The sequence below is a fragment of the Colobus angolensis genome, unplaced genomic scaffold, assembly GCF_000951035.1.
Source record: "Colobus angolensis palliatus isolate OR3802 unplaced genomic scaffold, Cang.pa_1.0 Scaffold68, whole genome shotgun sequence".
Taxonomy (NCBI): domain Eukaryota; kingdom Metazoa; phylum Chordata; class Mammalia; order Primates; family Cercopithecidae; genus Colobus; species Colobus angolensis.
Window position 1 is genome coordinate 672,159 of NW_012120487.1, and position 23,084 is coordinate 695,242.

The 23,084-nt window shown below is 53.5% G+C and overlaps 1 protein-coding gene across 1 annotated transcript in view; it reads right to left on the reverse strand.

Moving 5' to 3' along the window:
- Positions 1-205: 205 nt before the first annotated feature.
- The window catches only part of TRABD2B (TraB domain containing 2B), a 225,892-nt gene continuing 203,013 nt past the window's right edge, over positions 206-23,084 (reverse strand). The window contains exons 5-7 of the mRNA XM_011926227.1: positions 12,894-12,984; positions 9,707-9,976; positions 206-665 (exon numbers count right to left, since the gene is read on the reverse strand). Of these exons, the coding sequence (XP_011781617.1) occupies positions 461-665; positions 9,707-9,976; positions 12,894-12,984 (566 nt within the window). The 3' untranslated portion in view covers positions 206-460. The remainder of the gene's footprint in view (positions 666-9,706; positions 9,977-12,893; positions 12,985-23,084) is intronic.

The following is a 23,084-nucleotide window of genomic DNA, read 5'->3' on the forward strand; positions in this document are numbered from 1 at the left end:
AAACTAAGCCTGTCTGCCTGCCCCTCCCGCTGAGGGCCCCACAGTGGGAGGAGCCAAACCCAGACCCAGGAGGCTTTGGTGATCCAAGAGCAAGCCAGTCCAGAGCCACAGTCCATAGGAGGTCACTGATGTCCCGGGTTCCCCTCCCGGGCCGGCACTAGGGCTAGGGGGTTATGACATAGGCCACATAAAAATAGTTTTATCAGTAGAATAAATACATTTCTCCTTTTTAATATGGACACGTATTTTACAAAAGAGCCCCATAGCACTATGGGAAATTAAGATCCTTCTACAAAAAAGAAGATGTAACTTGGGTATAGTAAAGCTCTAGTGTCTAGCCGATCCCGTCTGCACTGCCCTCGAGGTGCTGGGCACCCCTGCAGGTGGTGGCAGGAGCGGTGGGGTGTGGCCAAAGACCCCTGTGTCATTTCTCTGGCTTCTCCACTTGGGGTGGCCGAGGTCAAGAGGGCCCAAGGCTGTGCAGCAGGAAGCAGGCAGCGATGGTGGTGGCAACGGCGGGGAGGAGGCCCAGGGTTGGTGCCGAGCTGCTGGCGGGCCCTGGTGGGTCCTGCTGTTGTAGCTGGTCTGAGGGCTGGAAGAGGGGCTTGGCCGTCCCAGAGCTGTGGGTGGGCTGCAGGGGCAGCGGGGGCGGCGAGGCGGTGGTGCTGGAAAGGAGGAAGCACATGGCAGAGTGACCGTCGGCAGTCTCATCCTGGGTAGAAGCCTTGGGGCTCAGATCTGAGTTTTTCAGGTCTATTTTGCCTCATACAATGGAGAAGGGAACAAGGAGCTTGAGCAGGCAAACCGGGCAGCCCAGAGCCACACAACCAGCCTGGCTGAGCTCCAGAGTCCACATGGACCCCCTATGCCAGGCTCTGGGGGATGGGCCAGGCCCTGGCAGCCATAGGTTGTCACCTCTCAGCCACTCAGATGTCACCACTCGAGAGAATGGGTCCCAGGCAGACAGAGTAGTGTTTTGGGGAGATAGATCTGGGGTCCCATGGAGTGGTCAGCCATCGAGGTAACAGGTGCCTTGCCTGCTGGCTGTTGTCCCCTTGCAGACCACCAAAACATGCAGAAAACAAGACAAGCAACCGCACTGTGTCCCTTGCCCTCATCATAACTACCGCTTGTTGAGCATCCGTCATGAACTCAGCACTTTACAAGCAATATTTTTGGTCCTCATAACGAGCCTTCAAAACAGGTCTCATTGCTTCCTTTCCATGAATGAGAAAACTGAAGCTCAGAGAGGCTGTGTGGCGGCTGGGGAGGCCACCTGGTGGTTAGGTCCCGGAGGAAAGTGGGAGTGGGACGCCATGAGGCAGAAGCTCTGGGTCGGCCTTTACTTTGCACGGCTGCAGGATATGTTTAGTGAAAGGTGCTTCACTAATTTCACTAAATCCTTCACGAATTTACAAAATCAGAATCCAGTTTCAGAGATAACAGGTGAAATTCTTGGCTTAAGAAAGCCCATGTGACAGACAGAGAGAGACGGAAGGAAAGTCAGGGCAGGAGCCAACTGGAGGCTGACCTGAGCCCAGCACGTGGTGGCCTCGGGAAGCTGGAGGGGGAGGGCAGGGGGCACTCAGGGCCAGGTTACTGGCTCAGGTCCAGGAAAGAGACACATAGGAAATGGACAGGCAGAGAGAGACAGAGGCTAACAAAGGGACTGAGGAGGGACTGTACAACTACAGAGGCCTAGCAGACAGGTCAAGAGTCTGACAGGAGACCTGTGGACGACAGGGACAGGCTCTGGAATAGAGAAACAGGCTGAGCCCAGAAGCAATGGTCATGCCTATCCTCGGGGAACCCTGGGCAGGCAGGAGGCAGACAGAGATGCAGATGCAGACAGAGGAACCCACAAGCCCCCACCCAGAGGGGAGCACTGGGGGGCAGCGGGTAGATGAAGAGAAGGCCAGGAGGGCCTCCCGGAAGAGGGAAGGCTACAGTCAGCCTGGAAGGCAGAGTGAATTTAGTTCGAGCATGGGGGAAGGCACTCCTGGCCAGTGAGAAAAGAACGTACAGAGCCCTGCCCCCTGCACCAGGCTGTGTGTGAAGTGCTGCCACTCCTTAACCTTTAGACCTCATGACAACACTGGGAGGCAGGATGACTGTTGTCCCCATTGTACTTAGGAAGAAACTGAGGCACAAAGGGGTTAAGTGGCTTTCCTCCAGGACACAAAGCAGGGCCAGGATCTGGACTGGGCACACAGTAGGTGCTCACTAGCAGATGGGTGGACAAGAAGCTTGCCCTTCCCTTTGGGTTGGCCATCCTAGAGGGTAGGCTGTAGGGTGGGCTTCATGAGGTCTGCAGTATGAGTGCCTTCCTGCCATGCTTCCCACTGCTTGCCCCCTCCTCGACAGGCTGCCCTGGGTCACCCCGGGTTGCATTTCCTTGGGCTGGGCCGTGAGGTCCTAACAACTGGCCATAATCACAGTGGTGAGAGCCTGTAATCATCACCACCAGAACTCAATCCAGGCCACCGTCCTGGCTGGACGCCTCTCACACAGCCCTAGCTCATCCTCAGCTAGGCCGGGTAGGCAGGGGAGGGAACCTGGGGCCACCAAGCACACCCTGACTCCACTTGGGCTCTTGGTTTGGGAACAGGTGTCCAAACCGCCTCTGGGCACTCTGTCCTGGCTTGATGTATGTCACTAAAGAGAGGGGTCCTCACTCACTGCCCCGTCCCTCTCTCCCTCTACTCTCTTCTGGTGATGCTCTGGCCTTCAGTACCCCCTGCAGCCTGCATAAGGTTCCTTTCAATCCGGTGTGATGTGCCATGATCTTCTGTCTTTAGAGAGACTCCAAGGAGCTATCAGGAGGGGAGGGAGCAAACTCTTGTTCCACCCAGAGGATGCAGGGATGGCGTTTCTGAGTAGAGTGTGTGTGTGTGGAATGGCGGGGGGAGGGCCAGGTGGCTTCCAATGCCCCTTACTCACCCATAGAATCGAGCATGTTGTGCCTCCCACCCCGTGCCAGCCTGATCTGGCCTGACTGCTCTCCCCTTTCATGGTTCTCTCAACGCACACCACCCCTTCCATCACACCTACAGTCTTGCTGCCATTTTCCTACTCACGTTTAAGGCCAGACTCAATGCCCTTCCCCTGGAGGCCTTCTTTGATCTGCCTTCCATACCTCAATGCCACCTGGGGCAGTTAAGTCTTCCCCTAAACCTTGTACATTTCTCATCGACCTCTCTGTGTTGTAGGTCTCCATTTATTATACGTGGTTTGCATAGGTTTCTATACGTAATGTGCTTCGAAAGGTGCCTGGCACACAAGAAGTGCTAGACGAGGTTGGCTATTTTTAGCATCATTATTAATATTTTTGTGTCCGGGTCTCTCCTAATAATAACATCTTCCACTTATAGAGCACTTACAGTGTGCTGGCAGACATTGCTTGGTGCTATACACGTGTTATGTTGTTATTATTCCCCTTTCTAAGGTGTGGAAACTGAGCTTGAAGGATTTCAGATTTCTTGCAAGAGACAGGATGTGCATGGGACAGTGTCTCCCCAGCCTGAGCCAAGCCAAGGAGCTGTCCCTGACTGAACAGATGAGCAAACCACTGAGGGAGAGCCCGTGAGCAAAGCGTGGGTGCTTCTAGCTGAGATCTCTCAAACCTGCAGATGGAGGCTTGCCAGGTGGGGACACTGAGGCCTCATCTGGCCTCAGCCCCTGGAGGAGATTAGTGTTTGTGCCGGGCAGGGATCATTACCTCAGCCCCTTTCCTCCGTTTCTTCCTCCGTTTCTTTTCTAATGAAAACTAAAACAAAAATAAAAAAAAGAAACCCACACACAAAACACAAGAAGTCCATAAAGACATCCTCCTAGCTGCTGCCCCACCTTTTCAGCCTGAGGAACTGTTGGTTCGGTGGGCTGGCTTCGGGAGAGCAGGCTGGTGTGCCCCTTGAGGTGCCCAGAGCTGAGGCCCCCACCATCAGAAGGCGAGACCAAGTAGGAGTTATGAATACTATGTCTCACAAGGCGCCCAAAGGCATTTTCTTTCACACTTTGAAAACCAAAGATGAAAACTGCCGCTTGGAGCCTGAGCGGGCTTTTTATTGCTTGGAAGGAGTCCCAGAGAAATGGGGTAGGACTGGTGGGGGGTGGAGGACAAACCCCTCCAAATGCCCCTAGCCCACCTCCTGGGCCTGACTCTGCTCACAAAGCTCAGTCCCCCAGTCCAGATCCCCACCCCTTCCTAGGCTCACAATGGGGGAAACTGTCTCATGGCAAAGTGGCCTCGAAGCCAAACCAAACACTGCAAGTGTTCCCAGGCTCCGCAGAGGGCTGGCACCAAGAGACCGCGTCGGCTCTGAGTCAACAGGGACCCCAGAGTGGGGAAGAGGCCCTCTGCTTGGGCAGAAGGTAGAAGCCCGGCTCTAGCCTGTAGTGCGTTCCTGGCTTGCTGTGTGACTTTGGGCAAGTGCTATCCTCTAGAGCTCAGTTTCCCCATCAACACAATGAACAGGAACAGACCCATGGACTTTAAAATGTTTCCTAGCAGCAGAAGCCAGAGCGAGGCCTTAGGTAGAAGCCCAAGGCAGAAAGCAAGGCTGTGTGTGTCTGAGACACTGTCAGTTGTCTGACCATGAGGCACCTCCAAGGGGCTCCCTGGAGCAGGGGCGGATCTTGGCACTAGAGGGTCTCTGAGAGCCATCCTAGGCTAGGTTCTGGGCATCCCGAGACTTCTTGCCAGTACAAGGGGCTGGTGGGCTCTGCCCTGACTGACCTCCTTAGAGAGCTTCAAGGAGACAGAGAAGACTGGATTTGGGGCACACAGGGCCTGGGTCACAGGTGGCCCTCTGCCTGGGGATAGAGATCTCACTGGGATCACTTAGTGGTGACCCTGTTGTGATGCCAGTCTGGGCCTCAGCCTCTCTGGGCCAAGCAGGTCAGATGAGAGATCCAAAGCAACTGGTTTCCCTGCAGCTCTGGATATCTAAGACTTCGGGATATCTAGGGTTCCTCCCGCCTCCACACCTTTGTCCACATGGTCTTCTGTGCTGGGAATGCCTTCATGCTTTGCTCAGCCTCACTGGGCCATGACTGACCTATTCCATCTTGGGCACAGGACAGACAGGCTTGTTTTCTAACAGCTTCATAGCAGACCATAGCTGGAAGCGCCTATCTGTCCCTCAGATGGGAAACTGGGCCCAGAGAGGAAGCGGGACTTACCAAGATCACTCAGGAGAGCTGAGGCAGGGTCTCCGGACTGTGGCTCTGGGGCTCTTCAGTGGCATCACACTGGGAGCCATGTGTTCCTAACCGTGACCCGAGACTTTTCCTGTTCCTGTCCCTCACTAGTGCTAAATGCAATATGTGCCCAACGTGTTCCTGTTAAACTGGGGGAAGTTCGCAGCACCCACCCAGTGGCTCATTTAAGGGTTCAGGCCGAAGGCCCTTTCTGCTAGGGTCGGGGGCTGGGTCATCTCAGACCAGAGACTCTGAAAGTCACAGGTGTCAATACGAGCTGCAACTGTTACCGAGTGTTACTGGTGGTCTGATGCCAGCTTAAGGTTTACGAGCATCATCTCACATAATCTCTTAAGCCTCAAAGCAAGTAAAAGGGGGTACTGGATTTGAACCCCATTCTGCCTGAATTTGTCTGTTTTCACTCATTGGATGATCCTGCTTCCCATTCTCGTGGGGGCCTCTTCTGCCGCTAATCTGATGGGGTCCTGGCCTCACCTGGAGACTCCGCCCATCTCAAACCATCCCAGAAGGAGGCCTGGCTGTGCTATGGGGAACTGGAGCTGGAGAATCTGGGGGCAGGAGGGAGACACTATGTCTCTTCCCCTCTTTGAGAGCTCTAGCCGTCTGCTCAAACCTCAGGGGAAGCCAAGACCCAGAAGGCAATGACCCTGGGCACCGTGTGTCCTGCACCCCCTCCCCCTGCATGGTTGAACCCACCAAGGCTCTGCATCTGTCTTGTCACCCACCTCTGTGCCCTGCTTTGGGCCATGCCTGGCACTGGGAAGGTAGTCTCTTGTCTACACCTGGCCAGCATGACTTGCTCAAGGACTTCCAATCTAGATGGCCCAGACATTCTGTTCCCTATTTATGAAACTCTCCCTTCCTCTCCAATGTCAGCTGTGGACTTGGAGAATAAGAGCTGGCATGACCTCCAAAGATCCATCAAGGCCCTAACTGCACAAAAGGAGAAACTGAAAGAGTGCTGCGGGTCCCACATTGCACAGAAATGACATCTGCCCTGCTTTTAGAGCACCCTGGTCACAGCCCTGCCCTTCTCCCAAGTCTGGCTCTCAGAGGTGGGGGTTCCCCAAGAATATTGTGCCACTGGACACTCGCTTCATCTACCCTTTCCATGGGTCCCCATAAATCATCCTGCTGTGGGCTACTGCTTCTCTAAACTTCCTCCAGTGTGTGTTTACATCTCAGGTAATGAGGGGCAAGGGGGAGGCCAGCCTGTTCCAGGTGGTATCCAGGACAGGCGCTCCAGGCACATCCCTGGCTCACTCCCTCCTTCTCATACTCACTCCCAGCCCAACCCAGATCTGATCCTCATGGCCTCCCGGCCTAGAGTATGAGTGAGGACTCACAGTCTGTGCTACTGTGTCAGGACAGGGGCACCCACCGGCACTGCGTGGAGGAAGGGAGGGCTTAGCTGGGCCAGGGAATGGGGGGATGGCAACCACATGGTGCTGGGTGATGACAGCGATCCTTAGCATCAGGCAGGTCTGCCTGACTCTCTGCCTGGCCTTAGGCAAGGTACCTAACCTGCTGAGTCTGCTTCCTCCGGTATAAAACAGGCCTACCTTCCACAATTCTTGACAGAAAAAGGGACAGAACGAGGCAGGTATCTGGCACAGCAGGGAAGCTTGACAGATATCCACTAGCACCCCACTCCAAGCAGAGAGAGGAGCAAGACAAAGGTGTGGAGGTGGGACGGGGCACCACGAGTGGCACACAGCCTGGTGAGGACAAGGCCGGCAGGCCCCAAGGAAGCAGGGTGGTGGCTGAGGCGGCAAGAAGGTGAAGGCACTGCATCTGGGCTGCGCAGCAGAGTGGGGGACACTGTAGGACCCCAGGCTGGGGAGCAGCCATGCGGGAGGGCACTCGGGGCCAGTATGACAGGTGCAAGATGAGCTGGGAGAGGTGATGGGGAGGAGGGGATGGCTCCAATGGGGTTTCGGAGGAGAAAAATGAGAAATGGGAGTAAAAGCTCCCCCAAAAATGGTTTTGTTAGAAGGACTACCAATGGGCCCCAGGTCACCCCCAGAGAGCTCTCATCTGCTTCTCTTAGAAAACTGGAAATTTGGGGACTGCAGGAGTCCCCTGGGAGCAACGGAGGCTGTGCCCTACACCTGGGTCTCTCAGGGAACTCAGGGCCTGCTCCCCTAGAAGCGGCAAGGAATTTCAACAAACAGGCTGCCAGGCGGTGATGGAAAATTTCTTCTCCAACCCAACCAGAGGGAAGAAAGTTAGCCAACTGCAATTTACCTGTAGGGATAGAGAAGGGGCTCTCTTCTTGCCAAAGAAAAGCTGTTTTCTTCTCCTGAAATCAGGCTTTGTGTTTCGGAGCTATGTATTGTGAGAAGGAAGCCGTTTGGAGTCATTTGCTGAAATTTACCTTTCAGACATGGTTAGGGGCTGGAGGTCCATTGCTGGAGCTGACAGCCCAGCTTCCTGTCACCCCATGGGCTGGCCCCACCACTGGCCAGGTCTCCTGATCACCCTGGTGTGTTGATCAGGGCTCTGAGTGACCAGCCTAATTGGAACTCTTAATGGGCTGCCAGCTCCTTCACTTGCCTCAAGCCTCCTTGGCAGCCTGCAAGCCCTCCCTGCCACTGATTAAAGTGACTCTCAGTAACTCTATGCTCTCACTCCCGATTAGAAGGGGGCAGCCCATGCCGGGTACGTGACCCGAATGTGTCATAGCCAATATAGCCACAGTAATGCCTCTGCCTCAGGCAGGCAGGGTGATATGGTTAGGCTGTGTCTCCACCCAAATCTCATCTTGAATTGTAACTCCCATAATTCCCACGTGTTGTGGGAGGGACCTGGTGGGAGACAATTGAATCATGGGGGCGGTTTCCCCCATACTATTCTCGTGATGGTGAATAAGTCTCGTGAGATTTGAAGGTTTTATAACCCCTTTTGCTTGGTTCTCATTCCCTCTCTTTGCCTGCTGCCATGGAAGATGTGGCTTTGCTCCTCCTTGCTTTCTGCCACAATCGTGAGGCTTCCTCAGCCATGTGGAACTGTGAGTCAATTAAACCTCTTTTCTTTATAAATTACCCAGTCTCAGGTATGTCTTTATTAGCAGCGTGAGAACAGACTAATACACAGGGCCAGGTTCTGCAGAAGTACATTTCTCAGTAACCCAAGGTTCTCTGAAACCAATGCCCAAAGGATCAATGGGCTTGACTCTTATTTGCTAGAAGTCTTTTAAAGACAGTGCGTACACCACAGTTTATGATAATGGGATGGACCATGTCAACATTTTGTCAATGGCTCTGAGACCTGGCTGTAGGAGATTCATGAAGTGCAAAGTACAAGAGGCAGCCCTTGATTCCTTGCAGTGACCCTGGTCAAACCCTCTCCGACTCGGGCCTTGGTTCACTATCTATAATGCAGAGTTTAGTCAGGGATTCCCAAAGCTGCTCAGAAGAATCTCTAGGTGTACATGTAACATACAGATTCCCAGGCCCTTGTCCTGCACATTCTGATACATGAGGTCTGTGGTGGGACCTGATAATCTGTTTATTTAACAAGTAGCCAAGGTGATTCTCTCTAGGGTTTCAGGGGAAAATCCTGGATGGTGATCTCCATCTCCAGATGGAGAGTCTGAGGCTCCCTCTGATAGAGACTCTGAGATGGAGACTCTATGACTGCTGAGCATGGCATATTCAAGGCTGGGCCACTGCAGTGGTTAGGACTCTGCCCCATCATTGATGGTCCCTCCTGGGGACATTCCCTGTGCTCTAGCAACACTGTTCACTAAATATGGAGATTCCTGCCAAAAAGTGGAATCTAGGGAAACTCCTCTGTACTGAGATTGCAGGCAGAGGTTGGAAGACAGCATCCTGGTTACAGCAAGACTTTGGTGACAGGCAAGCTGAGGTGGATGGTAGAGGTGGCAGGAGGGGCATGTAGGAAGATGACAGAAGGGTCTCCATGCATTAGGATGATTTCCTGTATCTGCCCATTTTCAACAAGGTTTATCACAAATCACCCATCCGCTCCTAAGACAGAGCCCATAGCTTCAAGGGCATTGATCACCATCTGTCCCATCTCTCTCTCAGAGCACAGTCCCCTTTGCAGCCTCCCTGCCAGGGTGTCGGCTGCTCACACCTTCTAGGCACAGGGAGCTCATGCCTTTTGGTTTAGCCAGTTTGTTCCATTTTCTCCCAGTTTTACCTCCAGTCCATGGACAAATGGCGCCCTTTTGTACAGGTGTGTCCCAGGACAGCTGAGTGCAAAGCAGATTTGTGCACTGCGCCTGAAGAAAGCTTCTATTTACTCACCTTAAAGGGGCAGAGAATTGTACTTGTTGTTAAATTGCTTTTGAGAATAAAACTAAAAAATCGGATGTGAACGTGCTGTATAAAACCACCTGCCACACTTCCTTAGAGCAGGGCTGGCCTGATGACAGTGTGCCCAGCTGTGGGGAGTTCAAAGTATACTACCCCGGGTGCAGACGCCCAGCTCCTGGGCAGACCTACCCTCCCTGGCTCACCTGTCCTCGATGCGGACCCAGAGGTCATTGAACTGCCGTGGCCGCTGGTGCGTGCTCTGCCTCTTGTGCCACTTCCTCTGCCGGCCAAACTCTTCCAGCTGGCTGAGGCTGTCGGGGAGCAGGAGGTGTGGGGACAGGGCTGGATCCTCATCCTCCGGTGGTGCGGTGGGGGTGACAGAGGGTGCTTCGGGGACAGCGGCAGCTGGGGTCACTGGGGCCGGGCTCGTCGAGGTCCCCTCAGGAGAGGGCGCTGGGCTCTGGGGGGCAGGGCTGGAAAGAGGTAATGGCACATGGGGCACATGTGTTGGAGCATGTCATCCATATGTGGCAGGGAGTACAATCCAATTCAGTGGGAGTTTGTCATGGCAGGAGAAAGTGCCAGGGTGCCCCTGCTGGGCCCAGTGACAGCAACCCAGGAAAACCTTGTCTGGCACTGAGATCCAGTGCTTTGAGTCATGCTTTCATTTGTTGAGTCGACGGATATTTACTGAGTACCAACCCTGTCCCAGAGGCGGGTATCAGCATGATGGAAACAGACAATGCCTTACATTCCAAAGCAGAAGACAGACAGTAAAACAGGGGATGTCAGACACTGCCAACTGCTGAGGAGCAAAGGAAACAGAGACAGGTGTGAGAGTGGGGGTGAAGGGTGCTGCTCAGGGAAGGCGGTCTGGTCACCAGCAGGTGATATTTGAGCCCAGACTAGGAAGAGGTGAGGGAGCGAGCCCTGGGCAGGTCTCTGGGGCGTATCTGAGCTTGGTCAGGGTCTCATTTATTCAACAACTCTGGCTGAGACTTTAGGTGAGTTAACTAACCTCACTGTGCCTCAGTCTCCTACTCTGTGAAATGGGGGTGTTGCAGCCTGTACCTCACAGGGTGCTTCATCAGGATTATGATGGTGAACACTGGCAAAGCACCGAGAACAGTGTCTGTCAAATAGTAAGCAGCCAAAACATTTGAGTAATTAATATTAGCATTGTGTATGTGGTTTATTCATCCAACCTTCCATTCATACATTCAATACACATTTCCTATGCACCTTTTCAGTGGAGCAAGGACAGTGTTAAGTAGTCAGAGTTTGAGCTGGAGGTAGACTGATGTGGGTCCACAGCCCGGCTCCACAACTTGCAGGCCGTGTGATGAAGGGCAAGTTACTTAATGGTCTCATGCGGTAATGAGCTATAGCACAAGAGTAATAATACTGCCTACTTCATGGGGTTGTCATGAGGATGAATGAGACGAGGCCTTAGCACAGTGCCTGGTACATAAGCCTGTCTTGGATGTTGGCCAACAAGCAAATAGACCTGTCTGTCAGGTAGGCACTAAAGTGTCATTTAGCCATGGCCACAACAGAATTTGTTTTAGGGACATGTGACCCTGGGAGAAGGTTGGGAACGGTTTCAGGAATTGTGGCTGAGTGGGCAGCTTGCAAGGTTAGGCAGTACCCAAGACAGCAGGCAGGCTGTCTTTCCAACCCACTCTCATACAGCACGATGGGTGAGGAGCTTCTGTCTTTGAAGGAAAGAAGGCCATCAGCTCAGCCTCTCCTCCCCTACCCCCATGGCAAACCCAGATTCTCAGGGTTCAGGCTGCCTGGAGATGCCGCAGCTGCTGGGGAGATAATTCAAAACAGTCAGACAAAAAACTAGATCCAGGAAGCACCTGTGGCCGATGATGGCTTTTATTGTTGGAGCCTCCTCAGCATCCCCGCCCCCTCCGCCCTGCCAGCTCCCTTGCTCCCTCGTGCAGGAGGCTAAGGCTGAGAGTCCTTGGAGCAGAGCCCATGGGGGAGCTGTGGGGGCCCCCTCCCCTAATGCCTGGGCTCTGAGATGAATAGGAGGCTCGCTAGCCTCACTGGCCTGCCTGCTTCCCCTGCCCTGGCCAGAACAGACACAATGAGCTTTAAGGGGAAGGTCCTTGGGGCTGCTGGGGTGTGGGCTGGGGTGAGGGGAGAGGAGGGGAACTTTTAGAAGGCTTTGTTCCTGAGGCTACCTTGGAGTCCCCACCCCTTAAACACGTTTGCCCCTGGCCCCCAATACAAACTAATGTGTGCTGAACTCAAACGGTTCAGGCAGGAACAGCAGCCTTGAGAGTTTGACTCAGAAGATGAGAAGAGGTGGGAGACTGGGATGAAGTCCCAATGTGAGGGTTTATCGAGACCTCAGTTCACCCTCAGAGCTGCTACAGGGAGTAATAGGAGTTGAGGGAGGCCCTCGAGCCAGACTGCCACTTACACCGCTGTGTGTCCTTCTGCAAGTGACTTCACCTCTCTGGGCCTCATGTTCCTCAACAATAAGGTGGGGAAATTCATAGCTCTGACCTCACAGGATTGTTATGCAGATTAAATGAGTTAAAAGATCTTAGAGCCTGGTATGGAGTGAGCAGTTAATAAATATTGGCTATGAGGATCCAAGCTTCCTTCAAACTCCGGGTCTTTATGCTGGAGCACGGGCTGCATGAAAACCTGGAGTCTGAGGATGCTGTCACCGACCTCTGGGGCTCCCCGGGACCCAGGGCCTGGCTCTCGCTGACAGCTCTCATGCCCAGCCTGGTGTTGGTGCTGTGGAACCACAGATGGACTGAGCTGGTCCCTGCCCTCGGGCAGCTTCCAGATTGTGGGGATGGGGGTTGGAAGACCTGGCAGGAATAGCGGATGGCCACTAGTGGCTATTTGAGCAGGATGGATATGCCCTGGCAGGAAAATTAGGAGTGAGGGGTGTAGCCAGAGACAGCAACAGAGAAGGTGAGGACCAGGAGTGGGTGGGGCAGCAGGGCTGCCACAGAGTGGGACTGTGACCCAGAAAAGAGACCAGGGCCCTGCCCATCCTCCCAGTACCATCTCGATTCAGAGCCAGGGCAGCCACAGAGTCTTCCAAGCAACACCCAGGAGTTCTTCTGAGTCCCTCTACCCCCTACCCAACCCACCATCTCTAAATCCTAAGCACCTCTCCAGTCCTAACGCTGCTCCCACTCCCACCCATGCTCTGGCCCTGCTGTCACCTCTAGCCAAGACGGCTCACCAGCTCCTTCCCAATCTCCTGCCTCCAGGCCAGACTTTCCATTCTTGCTTCCTGGTAGAGATCCACCCCTACCTCACCAGAAGCTTCTTCACAGCTCTCCTGAAAGCCTGGGCAGGAAGGCAGGGTCAGTCAGGGCCAAGGCACCCCCAGATGCCCCAGTGGCTTACCTGTGTATAGCCTGCCCAGCGGGTGTGTGGTCCACTTCCAGCCCTGCCTGCCGCAGGATGTCGATGACTGTGTTGTTCCCCAGAAAGTGACCTGGAACACAAGTGACAAGAGGGGCTCAGTCTGTGTCTGGGCCAGTGACCTACACCAAAGTCAATGCCCCAGACTCCCTGAGAGGCAGTATGGCATAGAAGGTAAGACACGGTCCTGGTGCCTGGGTTCAAATCCTGGCTCTGCCGCTCGTTAACTGTATCTCCCCATGCCTCCGTTTCCTCATCTGCAAAGTGAGAATGGCTATAATAGCAACATCCAGGCTTGCTGTGAGGATTACAAGAACCAGCTACCTGCACTTAGTAAGGGCTCTCTGTGCTTCCTGGTGCACCTCTGTGCCTCATACCATGAAGCTGACCCCAGCCCCCAACTCTCTCCAGGCTGGGACAGCCTCCAGCAGTCACTCAAAGCCCAGCTCCAAGGAATCCTCAAGTCCCCAGCAGGTCTATGGCTCATCTTGGTAAGTTCTACCAGCAACTCAGGCCTCCCTCCTTTAGCATGGGAGTGGGGTTCTGTGCGTTCATGTGGGCCTCGTCACTCAGCTCCCAGAGAGCAGAGATGGCATCTCCACTGCCCTGCACAGGCTCAGCACCTACTGGCTGGAGTCACAGATTCATTGCCCAACATTTGTGGAGAACACACTATGGGCCAGGTCTTGGGACTCATTGAGGTATAAGATCCCAGCGGGGGCAACCAAAAAACCCCCACTGATTGCAGGGCCTGGCAGACAGTGACAATGACCTAGAGGAGGCACAAACACAGAACTGAACCCTCCAGAGATGTGTGTGGGGAGAGGGGCCGGCCTTCATCTCAGTCCCCTACTCACTATTCATTCATTCAGCAAACATTCATGACACCCTTGCTCTGTGGTCAGTTCTGCACTAGGCACGGTGAATACAGAAATGGGCAATTTAGTCGAAAGCCCCAGATGGGAGTGGAAATCGTCTTCCTGTGTTGGAATGCAGGCTTGATGTCTGAGTAGTCAAGGGAGCCTCTCCTGGGCTCTGGTTGGGAAGAACCCTCAGGAGGCCCAGTGGCTGTGGACACAGGAGCTGCTTGGAGTCAGCACTCTGGGACATCCCTCTGCCTCGGGGGCCTCAGTCTCCTCCACCTGCTCAATGTGGACATTGGGTGCTTGTTCAGGGCCCCTGGGCCCCTCCTGCCATGGGCCTGCCCTGTGGCCCCACTCATTCGGGAAGCACTCTCCCCTCCTGCTCCCTGTTCATCCCAGACTGTAGGGGAGATCCCTGCACTATTCCTCTAATTGCTGTGAATGGTGGTGACAGGTGGAAGCCAGAAGGTCAGCATGCTGACAGCCCCGGGGAGGTCTAGGAGAATAGAAAGTGAGAAAGTGGACAGGCTGTTGGGGGGAACAGAGATGCTCTGGGAGAGGAAGCCAGCATAGGACTGCATAGTGGCCGGAGCAGAGAACCAACTGTGACACTGTTTTGCTCCACCAACTTCGCACACCCCTGGGCTGGTTTCACAACTCCTCAGGAAGTCTCCCAGCCCAGTGATCTCCCTCTTGCTGACCATGCCCTGCCAGAGCACCTGGAGGTACCTTGGGCCTGGCTGACCATGCCTGACTATGTGCCACATGGCTGGTTGACCCTGCCTCTCTGAAGTTTCACTTGAGGATCACTGGGAAAGGTCACTGGGCTTGGAATATCATAGGACTCTAGTCCTGCATCCACCACACTTACTCTGAGACCTCGGGTGAGCCTATTACCCTCTAATGCCCTCAGTTTCTTGCTATGTGTAATATCTATGGGCTCTTCTGGCTCTCAGAGCCTATCACGAAGGTTTTTGTTTCATTGCAGAGATCCTTATGAAAAGATACCTCCCTCTCTCTCTTATTTCCTTTCCTAGTGTTCATTAATTCATTTCATTCATTTAATGAACGCTGCCTGGGTGCATATCTTGTGCTGGGTAGTGATGAAGAGGCAGCGTCCTCTTCCAGGCACTCACAGACTTGAGAATGGGAATCCTGTAATCTGGGCACTAAGTATGATGGAGAGCGAACCGTTCGCACAGCAGGCTGTGAGGGCACACAGGAGGCCTCAAAGCCAGCCTAGGATCAAGCAGACTTCCTGGCAGGGGCACTGCTAGCTGCAGGGTAGGATAAGAGTTATCAAGGTGAGGATGGGAGTGGGTGGCACAGTCCCAGGCAGGGAACTGGGAGGCTGTTCCAGGTAGGGGGAACAGCATGTGCAATGACTAGGAGGTGAACGAGGCACATTTCAGAAGCCAGCTGTGAAGAGGCATGCGTAGCACAGGCATGAACAGGCCCTTCCAGAGCTCTGGCCCTGACCTAGTGCTATTGAGGACAAAAGATCCAGGCCCTGCCAAGGCGCTCAGTCTGCCCTTCAGCCTGTGATCCTAAGCAAATGGCTTCCCTGCCACCAGTCTCAGTTTTCTTGTGTGTCAAATGGGCCTATAGTTCTTTGACCTACTCCTTGGGGCAACTGTAAAGCCCTAACGAGGCAGAAGAAGTGGGTGTCCCTTGGAAAAGCCCAGAGTGCAGTACTGAGTGATGCGCTGGAGACAGCCTCTGGCAGGGCTGGGGTCATCCCCACTCTTGCCTTTCCCTACAGAACCATAAGGCTGGAGAGGGACGGGGAGAGGCAGCCTCCGGCACACAGGATGGAGGAACTCTCTGCCAGCAACTCTTGGACTCTACTCCTGGCAGCAAAGGCAATTCCTTTTCTGCCTCCAGGGAGACCTGTTCGAAGACAAGGCCTCCCGGCCCAACAGTGGTCCTTGCGTCTGCCCAGAGGATTTCAAGGGCTGCCAGGGAAAACAGCCCTGCCTTGGGCTGTACTGGAGCAGCAGCAAATATTTACTGACTGCTGTGTGGCTGCTCCAAAAGGAGCATTTCTGGGGCTGAGTAGAGGAGACACTTAGAGGGCCCAGGCCCCAGCCCGGCCGACAGTGCAGGCCTCACAGGACGCCCACTGGATCTTGAGCACTGCGTGGCAATGGTTCACATGTCTGGCCAGCACTCCTATCCATCCCCTCAACCTCAACTATTCCAGCCCTTTATTGTTCTCTGTAAGACCCAAAACAGAAGACTTTAGATGCTTTGAGAAAATGAAACCAATTAGGAACAATCCTTCTAATTCCCATTCTCTCCTTCTCTAAGCCACTCACCTTCCTTTCCCTCTGCCAGGGCAGGGAGAATGGTCACCTCCACCTAGGTGGCTACTCCTTGCACAACTCCAGGAGGCGCCATTCCCACGTGGCCTGTGCCCCAGAACTGTGTAATGCAGTTCCTGCACTCCCCAGCCCATGTTTCTACCACCCTGCCCTCTCCAGGCTTGGTTTCACAGCACCCCATAGCTGGGTTGGCAACACTTGCAACTGCCCTGGTGCTCATGACTCCATTCCATCCTGGTTCTCTGCGTACTTCTCTCACTGCCCCCCATCTGTCTTCTTGGAGGGCTCCTCTTTCGCCTGCCCAGTCACTGTGGGAGCCCTGGGAACCATGCCCTTGGCCCTCTTCTCACCCACAGACAGATCATCCACCCTGATGGTTTCGGTAACCACACGATGCTGACCACTCTAGAATTGCCACCTTCGCCCAGATGCATTTGTCCAGTGACCTGCTGGACATCTCCACCTAAACATCCTCAGAACCTGTAGAATCCAACTCATCCTTCTCTGCAAGAATGTCTTGTGTCTCAATAAGGCTCTGCTATTCAACCTAAATAGGTCCTACCTTGATTCTTCTCTCTCCTCACCTTCATACGATCACTTCCCAGAGGCCCCCTGATGTGACTTCCTAAAGGTGCCTGACTCTGGCCTAGGTCACCATCACCTTCTGCCTGAATCACTGCAGAAACTGCTCTCCTTCTTCACTCTAGTTCATACCCCAGAGCTGACTTTGTCAGAATGTGCTTCCATCCAGCCACCTGAGGGGGATCTAAGAGCTTTTTGAGGACAGGGATCATGCCTGATTCATCTTTATCCCTAGAGGTAAACTCAAGTCTGGCATGTGGCAGTGGCTTTGTGAATGTGCGTTGAATGAATGAGTGAAAAAACCTGTTACTCCATATCCTTTCCATGATCTCATCCTATCCCCAGGAGACCTGAGCTCATGGATCTCCTCTTCTCATAACTCAGCCCTGCCCCTTGGTGGTACTCCTCCAGATTCTACCAATCCCAGGAATTTGGCCCTTGGACCAGCCCCTGAGTCAGGGCCCAGTGCATGCTGTCCCCAGGAGCTGGTAGATAGGGACTATGCTTGCCTGAAAGGTCAGAAATCCTGAAATAGGTGCCACACCTAACCTGAAACCTGCAGGGAAAGTCATGGAAAGTCTCCAAAGGGGCCCCACAATGTTGGGGCTCAGCCTGCAAGGCTTGCCCAGGCTCCCCAGGTCTCCTGGCCACGGCTCAGCAGCCCCTTCCAGCACTGACAGCTGTTCTCTGGCCAGCTCTCTGCAGGAAGACACGTTCCATTTCATCTGCTGAGGCCTCGTGGATGAGAAGAGGAGGAAACAGAGGGGGACTATGGGGTTGGGGGGTTGGGGCGCACAGAGCCATGCAGACAAAGAGACGGAGAGAGGAGACAGAGAGAGAGAGAGAGGTAGGGAGAAGAGCAGACAGACACTCACAGAAAGGGGCATGGAGGAGGAAGAGAGCTTCAGGACCAGATGGGGAGCAGAAAGACAATGTGGAGAGAAGGAAAAAGGGGCCCAGAGACAGGCAGTAAGAGACACAGAGACAACAGTAGGGAGAGAGGGAAGAAGAGACACCAAGAAAAAGTGACAGAAAGAGACAAGGATAGGACAAAAGAGACACAAAGACACAGAGACAGAGAGGTAAGGAGAGAAGGGAGAAAGAGGAGAGGGAACCCAGAAATGAAAACAAAAGCATGGAGGAGAGCAATTCACTGAGGACATCAGGGAAGGCTTCCTAGAGGAGGGGCTCATGTATTCAGTCATGTATAGAGGACTCCCCCAGGATGAGTGGGATTCAGATGCAGATGTAAGAGAAGACAGGCAAAGTAAGGAGAATCAAGGGCCTGAAGGTGGATTGGATCTTAACATTTGTGGGGCTGGGATGGTGCCTGTCTACCTTGAGAGAAGCCAAGGTCTCACATAAAGGACACTTATATACAAACAGGAAGAGGTGCCCGGTGCAGCCCCCATGATGTTTTAGTGCAAAGAAAAAGACTCCCTGTCTCCTAAGTGCAATCTAGCCTGTGCCAGGGCACAAGGTTCAGTGAGCAGAGCACAGGCCAGGGCCAGATCTACCCCGCCTCCCATCAGCCTGGCACAGCCTGACAGCCCCTGTTGATCCTCTGACATGGGAATGCAGGGTAGAGCGAGTCCTGTCCTGGTGTTAGGACTGTTAGAACACCTCACTCATCAATCAACCATGTCACCTTGGGGAGTTTCCGTTCTCCCTTTGTGCCTCAGTTTCCCCACATGGTGTTGGGCCCCATGGTCTCATGGGTCCTCCCACCTCTACGATTCCTTCTTTTCATGACTTGAACACACAATCATACTTAGTGGGCCTCCCGAGTACAGAATGCTTCTCAAACGTCATTTCATTTCATCCTCGCAGTAGCCCTTTGAGGTGTTGCCAGTTTCCAGATGAGGAAACTGAGGCTCAGTGAGGGGACGGGACTCACCCAAGGTCACACACCTGGTAAAAGGCAAAGCTTGAACTTCAATCCAAAGATGTCCCAGTTTACTGCACGTCCTACTACACCCACTCTGAAGTATTGGCAGCTGCGGAGGATCCTGAGTTCACATTTGGGGGCAGGAAATTGTCAGAAACATGTGTCCCTTCCAGCATTCACCAGATTGGAGAGGAGAGTGTGCAAGTGCTCAGCAAGAACAACACGCAATTAACAGGGCAGTTTCAGGACCGTGTTGAGGGGCTGGGCAGAGGGAGGAGGGGAGAACCAGATGTTCCCACAAAGGCTCCAAAGTAGCACGGGCTCCCCCCGGCCAGCACACATGTTTTCTCTCCAGTGAGTATGCTGGGTTTCCAGTTTTCTCCTCCTGGAAGAGGCATCCCAAGCCCATATTTATGTTCCGTCTGAAATTAATGCAAGGGAAACTTTCAAATGCTAATCTAGCTGCCAGGACAGGCCGGCCGGATATCAAGCTATAGCGGCGTTTGTTTTCCTGAGGAAGTGTGACAGGAGGGCTGGATGGGAGGGCCAGTGGAGGATGGACAACTGGTCTCCCAAAGAGTATCTGATGGGACACTGACAGAGCTGAGCTTCCTTTCTCCTGCTTTGCAGGCCGCCCAGGGAAGGGCTGGGGCCCTTTCGGTTCAGTGGGGCCTGAGATGACACCATCTCTGTACCCAAGCTTGTGCCAGGAGCTGACACAGGGGAGCTCCCCTCCCCTGAGGAGGTCACGGTATGAAGGGGGAGATGGGCAGGCAAACACTCACAGGACAGCATGAGCCATGCAGTGCCAGGGGCCACGGGATTGAAGTGGAAGGAGGGGACCCAGACTAAGGAGATGAGTGAGGAGTGAGAGGAAGAGAGGAGGAAGGGCGTTCCTGGTAGAGAGCACACTAGGAGCACATGCACAGAGGGGAGAGGTGGTGTGGCACATGCTGGCCAACAGCAGTTCTGGGTTGCTGTAATATGAAGTGAAAGAGGAGGTGGCAATAGCAAGGGTTGGAGCAGGGGGGCGTCCCTCCTCCATGACATTCCGATTGCTGCAGGACATGGTGAAGGGGACAGATTCAAGCTGGGACCAAAAAACACTCTCCGAGCCAACCGTCCAGTTGTAAGGGAGTGAGTGCTCCACCCTTGGAGGTGTGTAAGCCGAGGGTCGAAGAGCACTTGTCAGGCCTGTGAGGGGTATTCAGACATCCTATGGGGAACTGGCTGTATCTGAGTGGAACCAGAGATTCTGCCCGCTTTAGCAGCCTTTACCAGCCTGCTCCTCTCTGGAAGCTGTTAGAATGCAGGACGTCAGAAAGGAAAGTGCCCCAGGGCTTCAGCTGGATAGCTCAGCTCCACCATGAACACCTCAAAGATGGATACAAATTCTGAGAAGAGCAACCCTGCTGAGGCTAACAGACCTTGCCCTGTGTCACACTGGCAGAAAGGGGCAGAGCTGGGCTCAAGCCCAGGCATGGTACCGGGTGTGTCCATGTCAAGGCCCAGACCCAGGTAATGGCCGTGCAGGGTGATTCCAGGTCAGCACAGGACAGAGCCTGTGATGGGTTCTGTGAACTGCAGGAGGCAGTGCTCAGCCAGGGATCTCCATGGCCACGGCAGTCACTCTTTACAACATCCAGAGGCTCCTTTTTTAGAATCACAACACCCCAGGATTCCTGGGAGCTCCCTGTTGGCAGGGACAGGGACCCACGCCTCCTGAGCCTCAACGCTACTTGGAGCTGAATTTGAATTTGGCTCTTGGGGTTTTCCCACAGCGTCCCAGTTGCATCCGAGCACTTCTGCCCCTCGACCCCAGTGGCTCTACTCTCTCCTGTGTGGGAGTCCTGCTCTTAGAGGACTTCGAGCTCTGAGGGACCAGGGACCCTGAAATAACGGTGGCAACACAAGAGCTCACATTTACGGACTGACTGTGCAAGGCCAGGCCCTGAGCTGTAGTGCAAGGCCAGGCCCTGAGTGCTAGTGATCTGGATCTCAGGCTCATCTGCAGAGTGGGAGGCTGCAGGCTGAGAGAACTGAAGCCACTGATCTGCCCAAGGCGACTTCTGATCAGAAGAACGCAAGGTTTCTAACTCACACAGTCCAGGTCCAAGCCCATGCTCTTAATCTACACTTTCTTCTCCTCTTGCCTTTCCCACACTGTCCAGGAAGAGTGTTGAGCTCCTTGCCAGATTCGTACATTCTCCTTCACTGATGGAGCAGCCCTGGGATCCAGCCTGGGGTGTGGGCACTCTATTCTTCTAGACTCTCCCCTGTTCCGGAGGGTGAGGGCTGGCTCCAGCTAGGGACAAGCCGGGAGGGGATGTTCCTCTGGCTGGCTGGATGTTTTGGCCTGAAGCAGCAACGGCGACTCTGGCCAAGGATCGCAGCCCTTCACAGGCATGCCAGCTGCCAGATGCATGTGTGGTGGGGCGGCAGGGCCCTTTGAAGCACCACTGGAAATTCTGAAACACTTCAGATGCCGTGGCCTCAAGCTCCAACTTGGGGAGTGTGGCAGACCAGGGCGCTTGCCAGTGAGAGAGGATAGCAGCTGTTATTTTTGTTTGTTCATTAGTTTTGTTTTTTTTTTTGAGATGGGGGTCGCACACTGTCACCCAGGCTGGAGTGCAGTGGTGCAATCTTGGCCTACTGCAGCCTTGACATCTGGGCTCAAGCAACCCTCTCACCTTAGCCTCTTGAGTATCTGGGACTATAGGCATGCATCACCACGACTATGACTGGATAATTTTTTATTTTTGTAGAAATGGGATCTTGGTATGTTGCCCAGGCTGATCTCGAACTCCTGGCTTCAAGCGATCCTTCTGCCTCAGCCTCCCAAAGTGCTGGGACTACAAATGTGAGCCACCGTGACTGCCCTGCCTCTCGTTTCTAAGGTGAAAAAGGCCCTATGTGAACCATGACTGCTCTTCTGTGCCCAGCTATGAGCTCTGAAGGGCTGCCATTTCTGAGGCCACCAAGTGAAGAACCACAATGGAGAAGGAGGTGGGTGTGGGTCCTGCCCTGAGGACTATGGAGATGATGAGTAAACTGGAAGACAGCTGGATCTGTATGAGGGAAATTTCAACTGTTTTTCACCTCCTCCAGGAAGCCTTCTCTAACTTACCCTGCCTCCTTTCAGTGCCAGGCACTCAAATTTCTGTTAGGCAGGTGTGGAAATGCTGAATGTTGGGGGCTAAAGGGGATCTTGGACCTAGCTCTGTCTAAAGCCCCTCACTGTGCAGACACAGGAGGAAAGACTCTGAGAAGGCCACATAGAAGATCTCAGAATCTCCTTTCTACTCTCATGTTTTTGGTGTAACTCTCACCTTGCTCTATTTTCTTTCTTTTCTGGCTTTTCCCTACCTAATCATCTTGCCGCCTCCCCTCCCTACAAATGCTCCTGCTTAGCACTAAACTCCCCCTCCTCTAACTGTGATTGCATGGTTTACTCAACAGTACCTGGGACTCTCTTTCCTTAGGTCTTTTCATTTGTCATTCTAGCCTCAACTTCCAAAGGCAGATGTGATGTTGCTGGACCCCTTAGTCTCCCACCATGGAGGCAGAAGATGTGAGTTTTAGGCTGGGTTTTGCTGTGGGGTAATGTAGAAGCAGGGTGCATTTCTGCTCATGGACCTCAGGGTTAGTGCGTTCATTCATTCATTCATTTATTCAACAAGTGGGTAATACGCACCTTCTTAGTGCTCAGGGAGTGGACATCTTAGACTGGGAGCATAAGAGAGGCTGTGATAGCAAAATCCTGGAGGCCTATGGGAGCCCAGAGAGGAAGTCAGGGAAGCCCTAGCAGAAGAATTCCCAGCAGAACAGAGGGCCCAAGCGGCAGCTGGATGGATTTTTTAGGGACCAGGTCATCGGGAAGAATGACCTAGACAATGTGACCACCATTTCACTCCAGTTCTAAGACTCTCTGACTTCCCATCTGTACTTGGATTTACTGATTAGCCAAATGGAATAATAAATACCACTTCTGTCTCCCTCCAAGAGGAATTGAGGATGTGGAAGGGCCATATAAGTTGATGGATATGGGAGTTTTTCAAGCAGGATGGTGTCTACTCTCTAGGGAGCAATTTCTATCATTATGAATTTTAAAAGGTGTTAATGGTATTCTGTATGTTGGTCTTATACCTCTCTCTTCTCTCAAGCCTGAGTCTTTACCTCTGATCTGCTTCTGTGTTCCAGCTTCACAGGTGTGTTTTGGATTATGGATCTGTGGCACTCTAGCTGGGGTAGAAACAGGCTGGCATGAGCCTGGGGGCTGCATGCGCCAAATGTGTGGGTGCCTGGGTAACGGAGCCAGTCTCTCTGTCGCTGGTGCTCACACTGTTTGCCTTTTAACTCTTCAAGTTCTGCCTTCTGCCTGGACTTCTGCTCCCTGTGGAGCGGGTGACAACAGTCCTGCATAGACTGATTTTCATTCCTGGAAGGCTCTTAGCTGCATACTCCTCCCAAGGAATCCAAGAGTGGTTGGAGCAAATAATGCTAGCATGTTAGAAGG